Source organism: Lissotriton helveticus, chromosome 2_1 (genome assembly GCF_964261635.1).
Source record: "Lissotriton helveticus chromosome 2_1, aLisHel1.1, whole genome shotgun sequence".
In the NCBI taxonomy this organism is placed as follows: domain Eukaryota; kingdom Metazoa; phylum Chordata; class Amphibia; order Caudata; family Salamandridae; genus Lissotriton; species Lissotriton helveticus.
The window spans coordinates 2,082,668,529-2,082,691,064 of NC_136059.1; the positions used below are offsets into that span (position 1 = coordinate 2,082,668,529).

The window sequence follows — 22,536 nt, forward strand, 5'->3', positions numbered from 1 at the left end:
AGAAGGCACATTCTAATAACATGTCTCCGCCCTTGCTACCCATAAGCTGCTCCTCAAGCAGGTTCACTTGCACGCTTCAACCAGCTGCACCATTACTAAGCTGTACTCACGGGGGGCGGTGTGATATCCATATACAGTCCTTTGACTATGTTAATGAGAGTGTATGTTCTGTATCCTTCCACCACTAGTGAGCGTTATTTCTTCTGTGTAAGTTAATGGTTGAGCATGACGTGGTTCCTTTCCGGTGTTGGAGGCAGTGTCGTCTCTCCACCTTCTGGACCATTAAAGATGTTCTTTCCCAGGGAAGCGGACAGTAACACCAGAGACTCTGGGGCATGTTATAGGGGTAGTCTTTGCACTGCATGGTGATCTGTGGGGTTTGTTAATATAACCTAATTAGGATTTCTTTTTGGGGCATTTGTTGGTCTGTTGCAGCTGTTCTGCAAGCTTCGAGGCATGGTACTTGTGGCTAGAGTACAACAAAATCCAATATATCATGGTTGTTTGCTGTGCTTATGGACTTATTTGCCTGTGTTTGGATGGGACTATAAGCATGCTATAGGATGCACTGATATTTTCAGCACATTTTGTAGCAGAACGTTCTGTTTCTTTGGCATGACTTGTGTGACAGCCTGCCTTCAACACTTGACAAGTGGACCTCTCCCAACCCTCTATGGCACAGACCTGAGTCTGGTCTCAAGAGATCCTATGATCGGCATGTCACACTACCTGCCAGTTTGAAGTGTTGAATTGTTAAGTCTACTACATGCACATGATTTTTCCGTAGTACCAATATCATAGATGATAAACAGACATTGGGGTGAACATGATGATGTTTCCGCTACCTGAATTTTCGAATCAGTGAGTGAAGCAAGGAATATGTAGACCTTTATTTACCCTCTAGGACGGTTTTGATACCTGTTTCCTGCTTCAGACACAATGTGCTGGGAGAATATTAAGTAGTCCAAATCACTGGCAATTACTGAGTAGCATTTACATCACAATGTTTTTGCCAGCTGTCATTGTACACAGAGACCCGTTTTATAACAATCGCTGCTGATCTCCCTCCTCATGGGAAGCTTGGTCTGAGTTCCCGCTCTAGTTGTCCTTTAGAACACTCTGGAAGCTGCAGTATAAGACAAAGGAATCAACTGACAGTGTCTGCCCTTGTTGGTTGTACACGTTTTTCTGAGAATGTCAGACTTCATTCCCACATGACTGAGAAAGATAATGTGAATTTACAGAAAATATGCTCTCAGTTTAACTTATAGATCACCTTCTAACCTCTGTGGGAAAAGCATGAGAAAATAGTTTTCTCTCAAACATGATTCATGATATCCCAGCAGAAGGCTTTTTCACATGGTAAAATCACCTTAGAACACACCACAATACCTAAAATGAGTTTGGTACCATCAACAAATGATTTATAATGTAACTAAAGTCTTAAAACCTTCTATTAACTGCAATGCTTTTTAATGAGATGCTATTATGTATATTGGTCCCAAAGATGGCTGCCAACACTTCTTGGATGAAGTGCTGACAGACAATCATATCTCAGGATGATATTTGTGGATAGGCTCTGCCCAGATATATATATTTCTTTTTTCATTAATATTTAAACAACTACTGAACGGATTTACACCATTTAATAAAAAGAGTTCTTTCTGAAACAAGGGCTACCTTTTTGCCAAATTTGGTGTAATTCCGTTTAGCAGTTCAGGCTGTAGACTTGGCTAAAGCTTCCTATGGGAAAATGATTTTTTGACTCTTATTCTTTAAAGATCTCAGAAACTACTGAACAAATTCACACCATTTAAAAAAAAAAGGTCGCTTTCTGAACCAAGCGCTATCTTTTTGCCAAATTTGATTTAATTCCGTTCAGCAGTTCGGGCTGTAGCCGTGTCTAAAGTTTCCTATGGAAAATAACATTGAGAAAACACGTTTTGGGACACCCTTTTTTCTCGGCCGCAGCTTGCTGAATCACCCCAAAATTTTCAGGATAGGAGCGGACTAGACCGCCCCACGAGTTTTGGACATTTCGCAAAGATTCATCATCAGGCACCAAAGTTATTGGGAATAGAATGTTGCGATTTTCCTATGGTAACTAGGTCCTAACTATAACTACCTACTGGCGACCGCCAGTAGGTAATATATATATTTATATACAGTAGATTATACCAATCTCGCTTATGAGCCTTAATAGAAAACATTCTCTTGATGCACATGGCGATAAAGACTATTGAAAAAGAGATAGAAAGAAAGGTAATAATTGCTCATTCTTGAAAAGTGGTAAATCAAGGTATAAACCGCTTGGTGAACGTGCGCTTTACAAGTGCTTTTAACATAACATAACAGAACATAACATCCGGGATGTAGTAATGCTCGCTCATGACGGTGCACAGACATAATATCGACTCCAAAATATCGTCTGGACAGAATATCGAGTTTTAAATATCGTTTGGAGAAAATATCGACTAGACAGAATATCGACAGCCAAAATATCGTTTTTAAGGTAAGTGAAGTAATATCGACTGTAAATAATATAGACAGTGAAAATATCCAAGTATATAATCTAGATAGTAAAAAATATAGTTTTTTAAATAATATTTAATTATTTATAGTGTGTTTATGTTATAATATGTGTGAAAAGTGTCAATTTATTTTATTATTTTTTTTAATTAATTATTTTTTTAATTATTGTGTAATTTAATTCTGTAGCGGGTTGTGGGTTTATAGGGGAATAGGGTGGGAAGTAATTTAATTATAATTAATTAAATATGTAAATTTATTAATTGGTAGTAATAATTAATTAATTGGTAATTAAATAATATATGTTAATTATTTAAAATTTAATTGGTAATTAATTTTATTTAATTGATTAATTGCTAATTATGTCAATTAAAATAATTTATTTTCTCTAGCGGGTTGTGGGTTTATAGGGGAATAGGGTGGGAAGTAATTTAATTATAATTAATTAAATATGTACATTTATTAATTGGTAGTAATAATTAATTAATTGGTAATTAAATAATATATGTTAATTATTTAAAATGTAATTGGTAATTAATTTTATTTAATTGATTAATTGCTAATTATGTCAATTAAAATAATTTATTTTCTCTAGCGGGTTGTGGGTTTATAGGGGAATAGGGTGGGAAGTAATTTAATTATAATTAATTAAATATGTAAATTTATTAATTGGTAGTAATAATTAATTAATTGGTAATTAAATAATATATGTTAATTATTTAAAATTTAATTGGTAATTAATTTTATTTAATTGATTAATTGCTAATTATGTCAATTAAAATAATGTATTTTCTCTAGCGGGTTGTGGGTTTATAGGGGAATAGGGTGGGAAGTAATTTAATTATAATTATTTAAATATGTTAATTTAATAATTGGTAGTAATATTTAATTAATTGTTAATTAAAAAATGTTTGTTAATTAATTAAAATGTAATTGGTAATTAATTTTATTTAATTGATTAATTGCTAATTATGTTAAATGAAAGGGGTATTTTTAGGGTTCAGGGTCAGTTTTTAGTTTTTGGGTAAAGGGGTATTTTTAGGGTTCAGGGTCAGTTTTCAGTTTTTGGGTAAAGGGGTATTTTTAGGGTTCAGGGTCAGTTTTCAGTTTTTGGGTAAAGGGGTATTTTTAGGGTTCAGGGTCAGTTTTTAGTTTTTGGGTAAAGGGGTATTTTTAGGGTTCAGGGTCAGTTTTCAGTTTTTGGGTAAAGGGGTATTTTTAGGGTTCAGGGTCAGTTTTCAGTTTTTGGGTAAAGGGGTATTTTTAGGGTTCAGGGTCAGTTTTCAGTTTTTGGGTAAAGGGGTATTTTTAGGGTTCAGGGTCAGTTTTCTGTTTTTGGGTCAAGGGGTATTTTTAGGGTTCAGGGTCAGTTTTCAGTTTTTGGGTAAAGGGGTATTTTTAGGGTTCAGGGTCAGTTTTCAGTTTTTGGGTAAAGGGTTATTTTTAGGGTTCAGGGTCAGTTTTTAGTTTTTGGGTAAAGGGGTATTTTTAGGGTTCAGGGTCAGTTTTGGGTTTTTGGGGTACATATACAATATTGCCTATTATTTAATTAAATGTTGTTACTATATATATATGTTTTAAGAAATATGATTAAAAATATATTTTTTTTTTACTTTCATTAAATATTTAATTATTAAAAGTTATTTTAAGTATTGTTAATTATATTTTAGTAATTAATTTTTTATATTAATGTAATTAAACATTGTTTTTAGTAAAGTCGATATTTTTTACAACGATATTTTTGTAAACGATATTTTGTAGTCGATATTTTTGTACTTACCTGTTTGTACATACAAACTCGATATTTTTGTAGTAGATATTTTCACCTCGATATTTTGGGTACTCGATATTGTGGTAGTCGATATTCTTTCAGTGATCCCTCATGACACAGAAATCTCCATGCCTTTTGTCATGCTCTTAATTATCGCCAGCCAATGTTGTTTGTACATCAGTGGTTAAACATGTACAAAACATAAACCGATGTGCTTTTTCTTGTTTCTCTTATTTTTTCTTTGAGAATTATTAAATCTAGAGGTAAATCTGATAGAAACGCTATTTTTTATATGGATGTTTTGCTTCAAATGTAGCGGAATACTGTAACTCCCCTGTGAACATCCACTCTCTTGTTCACCGTCACTCTCACGCATAACTCACCACTCTGAGGGCTCCTTCAAAGACAGGGTCGCTTACAAGAATGTTGTCTCCAGGGCTGACCAGCATCTCAAACACCTGCACAAAGGGGAAAAAGCATTGTCGAATAGTTAATATATGGCCTGCATTCTGAGTCTGTTTAGTACAAAAACTGAACTATTGTGTGCACGCTGGTGATGTTTCTAGAAGTATGAACATCCGATTTACGGTCAAAGGCTATCATAATGAAAATGCAAGGCAGTCAGGCCTTGACATTTCTGCAAGGCATATGGCACGACTGTTGCCTAAACGATTAATAAGGGTGGCCGTTATCGGGAGCATCACAAGTGCAGGGGTAATTGCTACAGCCCCTTTAACAGGATCTGCCAACCTCTTCAAAATTATGACATCGGTGGATCTACCACATATCCAGTGTATTTCATGTGGGGACTTCACCTGCACCACGTGGGCAAAATCTCCAGGCAAAACTCTGAGGGTAAATGAGGAATTATCAGGGAAATCTGGTGCTGAATTACAGATTCCCCCTATAATTCCTGTTCTCCGAAAGTACAAGTTATCATCCATGGTATTCCCCACATTCTGTAGTTACCCCCACAGCTGGATTAAGGTGGTCTGAACACTTTTAGAAAGGCAGCCACCCCTATTGTTCAAGGTCAAGTACGAACACGTTTTCAAAAGAAATATACAAGCGAAACGCGTTTCTTATTTACGATGTGCTTAGAAACAGATAAAAACAAATTACGATTACAAGTATAAAGTGCAGATTCGTAATTGCTATAACATAATAAACATAACATTATTTATCAAAGAAAGTTCAGCATGTCTACAGTTTTGGCCAATAGTTTCTAAGGTTGGTTGATACAATTAATTAAATCTGTTGACACCTGCAAAACAGCATAAGGCGACACTGTTATTTACAGTACTTCAATAATTTGTAACGTGCTATGCTGTGTAAACAGGAAGGTGCTACGTCTAGTGTAAATCAGAACAAACTACCAGTGCACAAGCCAGTTGACTGCTTCAAGTGAATGTTGGCTAAAAGGATTAAAAATTACATTAAAAATGGCCCCACATCAAGGTATGTATCTATGCCTTGTCCATCATGTGAGTATGTATACAATTGCAAAGTGCTGTGTGCTTTAAACGGCCTTTGATTACAGCAGCTATGAAGGCAATTGATGTTAAAAAGATCTGTGTTAACAATGAACCTTTACTTTTCTCTTTGTTAGCCTCAGTATATAAGCTCAAAAATATTGATTTTCCATTCATTCCTTAAAATTAAGGGAGCTTTGTACAAGAGTATTTTTCATCCAGATTCACATATTGTTTCTCTCCTACAGCTTTGGGGTAAGGCAGGGCATATTGCTTCTAGGATATATACGTTTCTGTTCACTACTCCGTCATCGCTTTCTACGGTTACACAGCTCAAATGGATACACCACTTTGATGCTGATGTATTCAAACATATTACACCGGACACTTGGAAAATCACTGGGAAATTTTCTCTACATAATAAAGTTGCTCCTTCTCTGATTCAATCAAAGTGTTTCACTATTAATCTTCTGCATTGGACCCCAGCTCGTCTGTATACACTTAAATTTAAAGATGATGATCTTTGCTGGAACTGTAAAAGTGCTGCTGGTACCCCATAACATATGTTTTATGAATGCTTCCTTCTCCAAGTGTTTTGGAAGTTAATTCATAAGCATTTATTACTAATTTTTAATGTCCAGTTTGAGCTTTCCTTTCCTTTAGTTTTGTTGGGTCCTTGAGTCGCTTCACCTCTACTTCCTTTAGATGTGTTAGATTTAAAACTCCTGGATCTATTGTTATCCAGAGCTGTGAAGATTATTTTATCAGAATGGAAATCATTTAATTCCTTATCATATCACATATGGTGGGCATGGGTATCGTTTCTCCGGGGTGCTAACATCTCGGTGGAGGAGAGACAATATACCACTTCTATCTCTTCTAGTGTATGGAGATCGCTTGACAAATATATCCATTTAGCTTGTCCGGGTCTGGTGGCTCAGTATCCTTTTTTCACCTCTGATTCATTTTCCCTTTTATTTAGTAAGGCTGGAGTCCCTTTCTCTCTTTCTCTTTCTCTCTTCTCTTCTTTCTCTCTTTCTCGTTCTCTCTTTTCTTCTTTTTCTCTTTTTCTTTCTTTTTCTCTATCTTACTATTCTTTTCTTTTCTTTCCTCTTGCAGGTCTTTTTATTGATCTTTTGTGGGATCAATTATTTTTACCAAAATGTAATACAAATGAATTGACATGAGTAGGTTCTTGTATATCTGTTCTTATTAAGGTATATCATTTATTTATAATATTGCTCATATTTATTCTTTTTTATTAATTATTTATTGTTCAAGATGGTTTTTATGTATTACATGCTGTAGTACCTTAAATATTTATACTCTCTCTCTTAAATTAATAAAATTGTTTGAACAAAATAAAATATCTGTGCAAACACCAAGGATTTTAAATCCTTGTTGCACTAAAACATGCAGACTAAGAGGGCAGTAATCATTCATAATGCAATAAATAACTGGCTATGCGTTGTGTCGCTTATGTTGGCAAGATAGCCAGGGTTGGCAACTTACAACTGTCATCAGAGAAATTGTTTATCAGTAATGTTGGAGTAGGATGACAACCCTCCACTAGCATCCTGACCACACATGCTCCTTTGTTCAGCAAAGGCCATCTGAGCTGGGATGGACTAATGTCCTGCAGATGAAAGTGGCAAAAGTGTGGAAAGGCGGGATTTCACCTCTAGAGTCTGCTTACCATTCTCCAGAATCCCATCACAGGTCGACTAGACCTTTTTACCTGCCATAGAGTGAATTAGGCAATCTGTCATAAAAGAATAAACAATTTAGAGATCCCAATTATTTCCCCAAGAACCACTGACCAACTAAGTTTTAAAGGTTTATTACATAACCAAAAATAACTGCAGGTACAAGCACCTCAGCAAGAGGTCCAAAAGGTAAACAGGCACTAATATAAACATAATCCTACGGAAAAGTCTCAGGCGACTGATGAACAATACCAGGATCAATTCCAGAACCATCAGACTGAACAAAATAGCTATAACCTGGGTTCTGGTACTCATCGGAATAATAGACATAAATCCAGGTTAATCTGTCCCTACACTACTCTAAGTGACATCCCTACTCAACAATAGCCCAACCTAACCAAAGGTGTCAGCAGTGGTGACTTCAAAGAAGTTCACTCACTTCTCTCCAAGACTAGAGAATCCTCAGTCATAGCTAAGCTCTTTACCAAGACCAACCACTCTCTCTGACTCCTCAGCCCATCTGCTCTGCCTCCACCCCCGGGGCACTGTCCCTAATACGAAACCCCACAATGTGAACGACACGCCTTCAGGTACGCCCCTCTCGAAGGTGTTAATTTCCAAAACTTTCCAGTATGGCTCCGGTCCATCTTTGTCCAGCCGACGTCCTTGGGTCCCAGACTCCTCGCTTCTAGTTGTTTCTTCAAATTCCTGGTCTACTCCTCCATGTCTGGGTCTAGCATTTCTAACTCTCATACACAATGGGCCCTTCTACTCTACAATCTACTGGGTGATGCACCTGCAAAGAAATACATTTTCATTCGGCTCGCATTCTATCAATGTTGCAATATTTTCTAAAAGCATCTTTTACCAACATTTCTACAATTTAAATGCTTAAGCAAACAATTTCGATCAGGCCTGCACAACTTCCAAACTAGGCCTCTGCTCGATTTTAGGCCTAACGTTTACATGGACATATCACTTTAATTCTCTAGGCCTCTTCCTTTAAGCAAGCACATTTTCTTAACTCAAGCTAATTATCGAATACATAAAGCATGATTATACGTTCAATTAATCAATCTAAAGGCACATTTAGTGAATCAGTTTAAACACTCTTATCATAAGTGAAAGATTTCATTTTGAAAGCATCTCTATATTGCTGTAAATATGAATTTGCACCTTGTAACGTTGATTCTGCACATTCTCTGATACCAATTTACTTGAGTACTTTGTCATACATTACATCTAAACATGATTAAAAGTCCTCTATATATATGGGTGCTGACTACTTGTACATATGCTGCACCCCTACAAATTTCACTGTAAATGGCGCTCTCTCAGTTCCCCCCTTTGATGACCCGTGTCATCACCACCCTCACAACGTCCTTAAGATAAGGACCAACTAAACTGAGCTTGTGGCCATTTTCCCTCGCTTGAACGATTCCAACGCTCTCAAGCTTCGGTATTGACTGTCCTGCAGCCTCTCCATTCGTATCTCTTGCGCTCTCATTGATCTCGCCAGCCTATTGGACTTGTACCACTTGTACAATCTTACCAAACCCCACAATCCAATCACACATGCCACTGCTATGATAAGGGGCTTCAGTACAAATCCAAGGAAACTCTTTCCCAAATTGGCAAACCAACTTCCAACTTTCCCAAATCCTTTGCCAACCGTCTCCCACGCATTCTCTTGCGTCAAATCCTCAAATTCATAATGGATTGCAGTAATGTTGCTTATATATTTCTCCAGATCCTTAGAGTTGTCTGGTATATAAGTGCAACATTCTTGGACCTTCAAACGTTTACAGACCCCGCCCTCTTTTGCTAGGATGACGTCAAGAGCAAGACGGTTCTGTAAAACCATTGTCCTAATAGACAACATCTCACCCTCAACCAACACCAATGACGTGGCAGTACTCATTGACAATTCATCCACAACAGTTGCCAGCCGTCGTATCTTTACTTTATGTCATTCAAAATGACACCCAACATAGGTATCGATGCTCCAAACACATCTCCCACAATTGCTCCAGCACTTTCCCCTCGCTTTACCCTCCTTTGAGACCCTCCCTCTAAGAGTTCGAAATCCTCAGTATGATAAATCTTGGGAAAAATGATTGCTAGATAGCAAGTTCCATACCACTTCTCTGGCAATCTCACATACGCATTCTTTCCGCAGACAAAATACACAGTAGGAATCACCTGAACCACGCTCTTCAGGAAGTCCTTTGTATAGTATTCTAATGTGAAGGTGTGGTCACACGTAGTCTGACCCACATACACATTTTCATAATACGTCTGTGGTCAGTGAAGGCATAACTTTCCTTTCTGTACTGCATCTAGAGCTATTGGACCATAACTCCCTCTCGACTTATGCTGTTTCTCTTCTTCGGTCCAATCTACCTTGCCTTGACCTGAATCTCGCAACTTCTTTTGCTTCGCGTACCTATCTTCCACTTGCTCAATGAACTTTTTCTCTATCTCGGATAGTGAACAGGTCAAGTTGTGTCGGTGTGCATATGGGGTGTCTAGCTCTTGAGTGGGAATGAAAAAATATCCAAGTCTGTCCTCTGACTTATAATAGTCCCACTTGTTTAAATGCTTGTAATTCGGAACTTCTGGTAACACAGCATCATAATTCGAAAAGAAGTATTCAAAGTGATTTCGCCCATATAGGATACTAATCAGCAAACTACAGGATATCCCATATGTCAATGGAAGGTGATGGTATCTAATACCCTCATCTACTGAAGCTGGTAATTGCATGCACACATAACAGTCCTTCGCATCCATCGCCTCAATGTATTCATACAACAGCTTTGCATAAGCATTCTGCCCAAAATTTCCTTTAGACAGATCAGTGTGTAGCCTACGACTTTCTGCAGCTAGTATGGCTTTCTCTCTTCGCTCTCTCTCTTCCTTCTGGCTAGGAGTGGTAGGTGTCGATGTTCCTACAGCCTTCTCTACCTGTTCATGTGGTGCAAAATAAGAAACTAAAACTACTATAGCTATAAGGAGTATCACTCCTCCTAGAAGAATGCCTACTATGAACTTGGCTCTACGATTCGGGTTTCCAGACGCCATGGTTTCAGTACAAAGTAGTTCGTTCTCGGAAAGCACCCAAAAGTCTCTTTCAGTGCTATTTGAGTCTCTCGGACCACCTTGAAAAACAGAAAGTCCCGTTTCAGTTCTTCTTTTGTTTCAACAACAGACAACCTTAACCCTTCTCCGTCCTCTGTGGAATGTCCCTACATTTGTTCTTCTTCCACTCGGCTCTAGGTTAAGTTCAACAATTATTTACAAAGTCTTTTCAAAATTCTTTCAGAGCAAATCAAAGTTCAAAGTTCTCAATAGTCTATGATTATACTTGATCCAATTGCTTGCAACACATAATCTAAAAGTTCCATGCGGAGCACAACTTCGTCATATGCTGGCATGTTGGGAACAAACGTAGGAAAAATCAGTCTTTCCAGCAGTAAATCACGTATCTTGCTCAGGAGAGGGGGATTGGGAATGGTGAGTGTCAGTTTACCTTCGATTTCAAGTCCAGGAACCAACAGTATCACTTCCAGCTTAACATTTGGGATCGTGCTGGTCACTGCTACTGACCTCACCCTCCCGGACCTCAGTACTCCTGGCATTGGTACTCCTAGCATTGGTAAAAGGGTAGGTCCACTCTGGAGTGACGTATCTTTGGCAAGGTACCCTCACCCTCCTTGACCTTCTCGGACCTCCTTGCTCAGCTCCTCGTCCTCCCTCTTCCTGATCGGATTCTTCGGACACATGGGGCAAGATCAGTTTCGGAAGCCAATCTCACATTCATTCACCTCCGTCTCTCGGGCCAATGGTCCCCTGCTCTTCTTGCCCTTCTTGTCCTCGTCCGCACTCCCTGTTCGTCTCCACTGTCGACCTCTTCTGCGCTTAGATCGCCTTCTCCGCCACTTCCTCCCTCTGAGGCAGATTCTGTGTCACTTTCGTTTTGGCCGTTTCCTGCTTGATCAGGGGAGTCCCCAAGTTCTACAGGCACCCCCACGGCTTGACTTGCTCCCTCTGATGAATCCTCTTCTTCGTTATTATTTTCATCTACGAGAGGAGCTGTTCTCTCCTTGGGTGCTGGGACTCGTCGTGTGTGAGAAGCATGGACCCAATTTGGCAATCCACCGCACTTCACAGCAGTAGTAGTGACTAGGATCACTTGGAAAGGTCCTCTCCAACGTACGTCCAGGCAGCTCTTCCTGACGTGCTTCCGCACCAGGACCCAGTCACCAGGGCACAGGTCGTGACAAAGGTCGCTAGAAGCCGGAATTTCAGCAGCCTGCACCTGAAGAGACACAGAATGCATGACATCAGAAAGTCCTCTGCAATAGTCAAGAATCACATCATCTGTGATATTCATCAAGGCAGTTGTAGGAATAGATGGCAGTCTCATAGCCCTTCCCATCAGCACCTCGTGAGGCGAGAGCCCTGTCCTTCTGTCTGGGGTACTACGCATGCTCATTAGTACCAATGGCAAGGCATCAGGCCACTTCAGGGACGTAGATGAGCACACTTTTGCCATTCGAGCCTTCAACGTCCCATTGATTTGCTCCACTATGCCAGAAGCCTCTGGTCGATAGCTACAATGCAGTCTCTGGTCAATGTTCAGGGCAGAGCAAAGCATCTTCACAACTTCGCTATTAAAGTGTTTTCCTCTGTCCGATTCCAAAGAGGTCGGAACCCCGAATCGTGGCACTAGCTCCCTCAACAATAGTTTGGCTACTGTGAGTGTATCGCACCTACGAGTGGGATATGCCTCAACCCATCTAGAAAACACACACACAATCACCAAGACGTACCTGAGGCGATTGCACCTCGGCATCTCGATGAAGTCTATTTGCATCCTGTAGAAAGGCCCGCCGGAACTCCCAATGTGACTCAGTGTAACGGGTGTTCTTTTCCCAACATTCAGCTTTTGACAGGTTACACATCTCTGACATACCGCTTCTGCGGCCTGTCTAAATTTTGGGTTATACCACGTTTGCCTGAACACACGCACCATCGCATCCCTTCCCAGATGCACAGGACCATGTATCTGTCATGCCATTGCACTCACCAACTCATTCGGTAACACAGCTCTTCCATCAGCTGAAACCCACATGTCCAAATCTCCCTTGACACAGCCAGCCGATTCCCACACCCTTTTTTCATAATCAGATGTCTGTACTTGCATGTTTCTCAGCTCCTCCCATGTGTCTGCCACCTCAAGCATCATGCTTAGTTCTGTTCTTTCCCTTGGTCCCTCAATTGTTTGTTCCGTAAAGGAGTATCCCTGCTCTGCACAATAGTGTGCGACTTCATCTGCATAACGGTTCCCTTGTGTCACAAAATTCGTTCCCTTTGTGTGTGCTGTGCATTTTACCACAGCTATTTCTGCAGGTCTTTGCAAGACCTCCAGCAATAACCTGATAAATTCACCATTTCTGATTGGGGAGCCAGATGATGTCATGTAACCCCTCTGGGACCACAACTTGGCCAAAATCATGAACCACCCCAAATCCGTACTGGCTGTCCGTGAATATGGTGATTTTGATGCCGTTGGCTGCCAAACAGGCGTGTGTCAATGCAATTATCTCAGCCACCTGCGCGGAGTGTACTCCTTCCAGGCAGGCTGCTTCAATTATTCCAGAAATAGTGCAGACAGCAAAGGCTGCTCTCAACTGACCAGTATTGTCCCTTACACATGAGCCATCCACAAAATAAATTTCATCAGGGTCTGTTAATGGCACATCAACAATATCCGGTCTAGGTTTGGTGCATAGTTCAGTTACATCAAGGCAGTCATGGTCTTCCCAATCATCGTCTATATCATTTGGCAATGGCAACAAAGTAGCAGGATTCAAGACAGAGCACCTCCTAAGAGTCACATTTTCTGCAGCAAGTATAACCTGCTCGTAGCGTGTGAGCCTGTTGTTTGTCAAGTGCTGCGTCTTGGTCCTGGTCATCAACAATTCCACAGAATGAGGTACATGCACTGTCAGTAGATATCCCATCACAATACTTTCACACCTTTCAATGCTGACACCTGTTGCAGCAACGGATTTGAGACATCCGGGCAATGCTGCGGCTATTGGATCTAAGGTAGCCGAGAAGTATACAACTGGTCTACGGACTCCTCCATGATCTTGCACTAAGACTGCCAATGCACACCCCTCTCTCTCGCAGCAGAACAATGCAAATGACTTGGTGTAATCGGGCATTCCCAGAGCCGGAGCGCGACACAGGTCCTCTCTCAGCTCCAAAAAGACCATCATACAATCTGTGTCCCATGGTACCGGATCACTCACGTCCTTGTGCGTCAGTTTCTGCAGTGGTTTCACCTTCAGAGAGAAGTTAGCAATCCACTGTCGGCAATAGCCCACCATGCCTAGGAACATCCTGCCCTCTCTTTGAGTCGAGGGCACACTCATTCTCATGATAGTCTCAATCCTGTCAGGTGACACCTTTCTCTTCCCCTTCTCTATTCTGTGACCCAAATACTGCACTTCTTGCAGGCAGTACTGTAATTTACTGGGAGATACCTTGTGTCCATTCTTCCCCAGATGGTTCAACAAGGCAATGGTATCAATCCTACAAGCATCTTCTGTGTCTGACGCAACAAGGAGGTCGTCTATGTACTGCACAAGAACGGAGTTCTGCGGCAGTACTAGACTCTCAAGATTCCTTTTCAGCAATTGATTAAAGATCGATGGGCTCTCTGTATACCCTTGGGGAATACGACACCATGTTAAAACGCGACTCTCTATTTTAAATGCGAAAAGAAATTGGCTCTCCTCGTGCAATGGGATAGAAAAGAAAGCCTGACACAAATCAATCACAGAAAACCATTCAGCTTGGAACGGTATCTGAAACAGTATCACTGACGGATTCGGTACCACTGGACAACATGGAACAACTATGTTGTTAATTTTTCGTAAGTCCTGCACAATCCTGAACTTCCCACTTGGCTTCTGCAAGCCCATGATCGGAGAGTTACAGGGACTTCCCATAACCTCCTTCAGAATTCCCTGTCTAATCATGGACTCAATCACGGGTTTTATACCTTCCAGTGTTTCTGGGGTCAGCTTGTACTGGGGTGTTTGAGGAAATTCAACATTCTGTCTCACCTGAATTCTAACTGGCTCTACCCCTTTGATCAGTCCAATCTCCTCTCCTGTGAAGTCCCAGACTTCTGGGGAGACCGAACCTCTCAAGTCCCACGGGAGTTCCTCCACAGTTATAGCAGGGTACAACTCAATGCACGTGTGCGTATTTGCAACCTTAAAGTCAGCATCATCATCGTTAGTCTGTAATTCCACTCCCTTTGGGGTACAATAGATGGTGCAATTAAGTTTGCACAAAAGATCTCTTCCTAACAGACACACAGGACTGGAATCACACACCACGAACTGGTGTCGGTCACTAAAACTTCCAATCTTCACAGGGACTGGCTCAGTCAGGGGATTTGTTATTCTTCTGTTTGCAACTCCTACAACTTGGATGGTCTGTCCTGAAAGGGGTAAGTTGGGGACTACTGCAGACCGCACAGTGGAGCGAGAGGCACCAGTGTCAACCAGAAATGTGGTGGGATGACCATCTACATCTGCCTCTACAAAGGGTCCTCTCTGATCTACCTCCAGTACCGCTCCTAGAGTACAGCCTTCCTCCCCATCCACGTACCGTCCTGTCACTGGATCAAATTGGTAACACTCGTCCCCTTCCACTATGAAAGGCATCTGCTTATATACCTTGCCTCCTGTAGAAATCTTCGGTGCCTGGGGAACTGGAGCCCTAGGGGCTGACGTCCCCCCTTTCGTCGTCTGAGATTTGGTCACTGTCACCTTCCGTACCGGAGGGGCTTGTACTTCCTCCTCCTCCTCCTCCTCCTGTACCTGATTGTCAGGGTTATGGGGACACTCGCGTCTCCAATGCCCCACCTTGTGACATAAATGACACCTGGTCGTCTTCTTCAGGGCCTCTATGTCTATTCTAGGTCTCGAACCTTCCTCTCCGTCTCTCTTCTGCCCCCCTAATCTCCTTCCCATGGTGCCATTGCCTGACTGACCCTGTCCTCCCGCTTGCATCTGTACTAACATCAGTTTGTCCTTAAGCTTCTTTGTCTTCGAGTCTATCTCGTCACTGCAATACCTCGCGTACCTCAAAATCTCATCCAGGGGTTTATTTTGCCAACAGATCAGATGTTGCTGTGTCATAAGGCAAATATCAGGCCTTAGTCCCAGGACAAATTTGGATATGAACTGTCCCATATCCTTTGGGTCCATCACATCTAACCCACTGTACTGCTTAAAGATCAGCAATAACCTCTCGTAGTATTCATGCACTGTCTCTTTTGGTTCCTGTCTAGTCCGATCTATTTTCACCCAGTCTATGTCCTGTGGTGGTACCTTGGTCTTCAGCCACGTGATCGCCTGCTCATATTTTGCCATCACCCTAGGTGACGGCCCATTCGTGGCAGAATCTCGTTCTGGCTCCGCGGTGGGCCATTCAACACTAACCTTGCACGCTATCCACAAGTCGCTTGGGACCACAATGTCAAACAGTGTGTTCAAATCAATCCACAGCACCTTTCAGATTTTAACAAACCTCTCCACCTGTTTGTACCATTCCACTGGACTCTCTCTCAACTTTGGGAATGTGTTCGTAAAGGCAGCCAGATCTCCCCTACTCCAGGGTACGTGTACATAGCCTCCATGAGCCACCTCCCGCAAGGGGTATGCCTCTGCATGCATCAACCCTCCTCCCGGAGATGTCTCCAGAATGCTCCTTCTAACACTCTTTCTCTTTGACCACCTTTCCTCCCATTTCTCCAGAGGGGACCACGTTCGTATTCCCACAATCAGCTCCCTGATGTGAGTTTTTAATCCGATCACCCTCTTTTCTTCCAGATCTTGATCTGAATACTGCAACCGGTGGCCACTCTGCAAAGCTTTTGTTTTTGTCAAATCTACGCTGTATTTATTTGCCAATTCAGAGAGTTTCTCATGAGCAGCCCTAGCCCTCCGTGTAACATCTTTCGCTACAAACAATAGCTCATCTGGTTCGTATAGTCCGATCCTTTCTAGTGGCAGTGTACCTTCCACTATCTCCTCCACTTCTGTTTTGAGTCTCAGCACATCTATTCTTCTTGCCTTTATCGCAGCCCTCAATGTACCTTGGCTAGTAGTTCCATTAGAGCCTCTCCCGCCACTGTCCTGAATTTCTCGTCTGTTTTCCTCAGGTGTGTTAGGGGGAACTCTTCTGTTCTCCCAACCTTCTTGACCCCACTCCTGTCTACTTTCACTAGGCGCACAGTGAGACACCACCCTATCTTCCCTGTTGTCAGACCCAAAGACATTCCTGGATCTATCTCTCTGAGTGTCCACAACCGTTTCCCACGTTCTCAAGTCCGGCCTTAATTCCCTCATCGACCTCGGCCTTGGTCCCCTCAGATCCATCGGTCCCCTCCAACCCATCTGTCCTTCCGAGGAGTCTGCCGATGCCACCAAAAGAGTACTTCTGTCTACTGGCGTTGGCAACTGCCTCCACCCTTCTTCTGTCCCATTACTCCTGTCTTCACTGGTGCATCTCTCACTCCTCCTTTGCAACGGATTCTCGACTTGGTTCTGCTCTGGGTTGTACACTGATACTATGGGACCTATGGTAACAGGTACCGTAAGCGCATCTGGCAATTTCTGTGAGTGGACACCCTCTTCTACTCGAACTTTTTGTACTGTGAATCTTCCCACTACTCTTGTCACTGGAGAAGGTGGAGGTGCCTTTTCTCCCTTCACTGGATAAAATATATCCTCTGAGGTGCTCTCATCACTCACCATTTTGACCCCACCATCCCCATCAGACTGTTCCCCGCATTTTGCTGACATTGGCGTTCCCCCCAACTCGGGATTGTATGGAGGTGGTCTCTCTGCCAACATCCTCTCTATCAGGCCATCGTCTGTCTCACTGTCCTCATCCTCATCTTCTGTATTTCGTCTCTGCGCATCTAGCAACGGGTACAATCTATCCCCTTCTATAGTCTGTACCCTCCATCTCTTCTCCATGGCATCCCATCTCGCATCTTGGACCGCCTTAACTGATCGTTTCACTCTTTCTTGTCACCTATCTCTGCCCCTGTCATGGGCTGCCCTGATCCATGCATTTAGCGCTTCAAATTGTGTTGGTCTGGGCAAAGGTCGCAACGCAGCCATAATCGCTTTCAGCTGATACAACACTTCCAGTCTAAACGTCCCGTATTTAGGGAAGGTCAATTCTTCATTTCCATCTGTCATCTTACACCAGGTATCCAGCCACAATATGGTATGTAACCCAACATTCGTAGCCATGTAATGAGCTGGAGTATCCTCGGGTGGAGCCTCCTCCCCACCCCGAGGTTCTATCTTGTTTTCGCCTTTGAAACATTTCCGCAACACCTTAAAACATTTCATGATGAAAACCCAAAACGTTTCCTTGTTCCACAGCGCTTGTTTACTTCCTGATGACAATCCACCAATCTCAGCGCGGCTTCTCACTAACCGCCCTATCGCAGCGCGGCTCCACGCCAACCGACCAATCTCAGCGTGGCTCTTTCTGACGTCACTCGCCTCCGTTTCGCAGCAGTTCCCCTCCTCTCTCCGTACTTCTCGCGGTCTCGCATGCGTCCCAATCATACACTGAAAAATGATTACTTCCGACCAAGCAACCACTTCCCTGACTGTACGGCCACAGTCTAACTGTAATTGGCACCTGAACTGGCGAATGTCTGTCCGCGAACGACCAGGCAATCGCCTCTCTGATAGGTTACAAACTCACGGCAACTTCCGACCAGCGTCTGTTACCCACACACTCACACATTCGTTCCCCCTATCTCGGTCCTGCGGGCGATCAATGGTACCTCATGACCCCCTTAACAACGGTCGACAATTACTTTGGGCGTTCGATACACCCGAACCACTTAACTCTCCTTGAGCTTAAGATTTGCACCGGTTGCGCGCGCTCACAACCTGTCCTCTTTCACACTACAGACATTCAACTCCGCAAGACAATACAACACACAATACAACATAACACCGCAATCTAGCAACGCATGACCCTTTTCATACTCACTCTCCTTGGACCTGCTGCTTTCTGCCGCACTGTCACTCTCCGTCAGTTTCCGTGGAACGCCGTCCTCATCCGCAATTCTCTGGACACTCATCCTTGGTTTCTATGGGCCTCAGGGAAATCTCAACCTACTTCTGGATTACCCTCACTCTAGAAGGTAAACCATCCTACTCTGCTACCAACTGGAAAGGCGGGATTTCACCTCTAGAGTCTGCTTACCATTCTCCAGAATCCCATCACAGGTCGACTAGACCTTTTTACCTGCCATAGAGTGAATTAGGCAATCTGTCATAAAAGAATAAACAATTTAGAGATCCCAATTATTTCCCCAAGAACCACTGACCAACTAAGTTTTAAAGGTTTATTACATAACCAAAAATAACTGCAGGTACAAGCACCTCAGCAAGAGGTTCAAAAGGTAAACAGGCACTAATACAAACATAATCCTACGGAAAAGTCTCAGGCGACTGATGAACAATACCAGGATCAATTCCAGAACCATCAGACTGAACAAAATAGCTATAACCTGGGTTCTGGTACTCATCGGAATAATAGACATAAATCCAGGTTAATCTGTCCCTACACTACTCTAAGTGACATCCCTACTCAACAATAGCCCAACCTAACCAAAGGTGTCAGCAGTGGTGACTTCAAAGAAGTTCACTCACTTCTCTCCAAGACTAGAGAATCCTCAGTCATAGCTAAGCTCTTTACCAAGACCAACCACTCTCTCTGACTCCTCAGCCCATCTGCTCTGCCTCCACCCCCGGGGCACTGTCCCTAATACGAAACCCCACAATGTGAACGACACGCCTTCAGGTACGCCCCTCTCGAAGGTGTTAATTTCCAAAACTTTCCAGTATGGCTCCGGTCCATCTTTGTCCAGCCGACGTCCTTGGGTCCCAGACTCTTCCTCGCTTCTAGTTGTTTCTTAAAATTCCTGGTCTACTCCTCCATGTCTGGGTCTAGCATTTCTAACTCTCATACACAATGGGCCTTTCTACTCTACAATCTACTGGGTGATGCACCTGCAAAGAAATACATTTTCATTCGGCTCGCATTCTATCAATGTTGCAATATTTTCTAAAAGCATCTTTTACCAACATTTCTACAATTTAAATGCTTAAGCAAACAATTTCGATCAGGCCTGCACAACTTCCAAACTAAGCCTCTGCTCGATTTTAGGCCTAACGTTTACATGGACATATCACTTTAATTCTCTAGGCCTCTTCCTTTAAGCAAGCACATTTTCTTAACTCAAGCTAATTATCGAATACATAAAGCATGATTATACGTTCAATTAATCAATCTAAAGGCACATTTAGTGAATCAGTTTAAACACTCTTATCATAAGTGAAAGATTTCATTTTGAAAGCATCTCTATATTGCAGTAAATATGAATTTGCACCTTGTAACGTTGATTCTGCACATTCTCTGATACCAATTTACTTGAGTACTTTGTCATACATTACATCTAAACATGATTAAAAGTCCTCTATATATACGGGTGCTGACTACTTGTACATATGCTGCACCCCTACAAATTTCACTGTAAATGGCGCTCTCTCAAGTGCATTGCTTAATGCTTTTTCTGCTGTATTCAGAAATCTCACGAGACTTACTGTCACTTGTGGTTGAGCTTCTTTCAAAAGCAAATCAACAGCTGCCTGAACCAACCGTAACCCCAGATTGATCAGGGGCGCTCGAAGGAATCTTCTGCGTTTGTTTATTAAATGTGGACGATGCAAAGAAGGTGTGGCAACTGGTACAAGCAGCAAAGATGACACTTGTTGGAGGCTGGTTGGGTCACCCAAGGCAGGAAAAACATCTAATGAAGAAAAACATCTCATCTGTATCAGGCAGAACCTCAGTAAATGGATCAATAAGGTACTTTTGAATCCCTCTTTTCTCTTAGCTGTCAATGATAATGTGGGCATGCTTTCTTCTTCTTAAGCTGTGATGGGCCATTATGAAGGAAGCAGTGTGTACCACTTTGTTTAAAGCTGTTTTGAACTTGTTGTGAGGGGATGTTGGTTCCATAGGACAGCAACACCTTTCATTTCAAGACCCTCTGTGAGGGCATTTGACCAGCAATTATGGCCCTGTAGGTGCAGGTTAATTTTTCAGTCCAGATTAAGTTCTTTATGGATCCTCTGTTGGAAGCATGTGATGAGTAAATATATTTCGGAAAACAAACTAGCTTTCTGAACAATTGTTGGTCACTTAGTTTGAATTCCATCCTGATCTGGGGCGGTGAATTATTGTCCGGCAGCTGAAACAAAGACCTGAAAATTGTGCTATGTTAAAAAAAATACCAAATCTCCATGGAAATACCTCTGTGCCATATGCTAGCATGGGCATTTATTTTGCACTGATCATCTTCATTTTTTTGTTTTTAGCATGGTTTGAAAGGCAAATTGAAGAGATGTGGTTTTTGGTTTCAGTTAAAAGAAGAGGTGTGTTAAGTGACCTCCTTTGCCATTCAGCCAGCATCCAAGATATTTGTATTTGTTGCATATAGTCAAACGATGGTTATCCATGAACCAGGTGCCTGTTTTCTTTCTTTTTCTGCCAAACACTACAATTTATATTTATTGTCCTTGTGGTTGAGCTGCTATGTTTGCACAATGCATTAATCAATATTTGTAGCCCCATCACCATTTGACTGAGAAGTACTACATCTTCTGCGTAGAGCAGGGCCGCTATGAGTCGGTTCGCAAGTTTTGGATTGTGACAAACAACGGAATCCAATTCGGGCAGAAGATCGCAAATATAAAGATTAAAAAGGGCAGGGGCCAGTTTGCACCCTTCTTTAACAACATGGTGGTCGTGATTTTGCTGGGAATTATATTGTTTCCCAATTCTACTCTGGCCCAGGAGTTAGAATAGAGCATTTGAATGCTGTGAGATGGTGGTGTTGGAATTTGCCAGGCAGCGAGTTTGGTCCAAAGCAGTTGGCAGTTTCTGTGGTCAAAGGTTTTGCTGTGATCTATAAAACAGCAGTACAGTAGCTCACTTTTACTTATTTGTTTTGCTAGAAGCTTCATAATTTCCACCAGGTTATTGTGGTGTCAGAGAAAGGTTTAAAGCCGTTTTGATTGGTATTAGATTCCTTGAGTTAGCCCAGGTGTCAAGATCTTCCAGCAGGACTGAGGCAAAATATTTGGCCTCAACATCCAAAAGAGTGATGAAGCAGTAGCTGTCAGGGGCTGCTACTGGGCCTTTGTTGTAAATTGAGTTTAGAACTGAACCTTGTCAAGATGACCAAATGGAATTAGTAACCACACATGTTCTGAAAAGTTTTTCCAATGATTTAGACCGAAAGTCCACTTCCTGTTTGTAGATTGACATTGGGATGCCATTAGGGCCAGGAGCTCCATCTGCTCTACTTTCTCTACTTTTCTGAATCTGTCTGATGATCCATTTAGCTGTGAAGGTTAATGCAAAATGATGATTTTGATCAATGCGGACCTCAAAGCATTAATCCTGGTTGTTTTGCCTGCTGTTGCTGAGTGGTAGTTTTGGATGTTTTATTACATCACCGTAGAGGGAGCTAATGTGGGTGAGCCAGTCTTTAGGGGCAATGTTATTCCCATTTACATTTGCAATGTTGGAGCACCTCTGCAGGTGATTGATGATGATCCAGAAATCCTTATGGTTTCTATTTTGACAAACAAAAAAGAGTTGGATTTGCAACATTTCCTCTTGCTTTGGTTTTGCTTGCCAGATCAGTTTTTGCAGGAACTACGTAGGGCATTTGTTCCCGCCAGAAAAAATGTATTTGCAGCTTAGGATTTGAATAATCTTGCTTTCTTTTTAAGTAATCTTTGCTGAGCCACAAGATCTTTTGTGAACCAGGGCTGCCTGAATGTTGGCCTTAGAGCTCTAGATAAGGAAACGGGCTGTGGACCACTGCCCAAAGAATGCGGTAGCTGCTGGACAAAGA

The 22,536-nt window shown here is 42.1% G+C and overlaps 1 protein-coding gene across 7 annotated transcripts in view; it reads right to left on the reverse strand.

The window, feature by feature from the left end:
• LOC144820011 (kynurenine/alpha-aminoadipate aminotransferase, mitochondrial-like) overlaps window positions 1-22,536 on the reverse strand; it is a 785,209-nt gene that overhangs the window by 494,826 nt on the left and 267,847 nt on the right. For all 7 annotated transcript variants that reach the window (XR_013607670.1, XM_078677676.1, XM_078677674.1 and 4 more), the window contains exon 5: window positions 4,684-4,758. Coding sequence is in view for 6 of the 7 variants with exons in the window: in XM_078677676.1 (XP_078533802.1) it covers window positions 4,684-4,758 (75 nt within the window). In the remaining variant the exon portion in view is untranslated. The remainder of the gene's footprint in view (window positions 1-4,683; window positions 4,759-22,536) is intronic.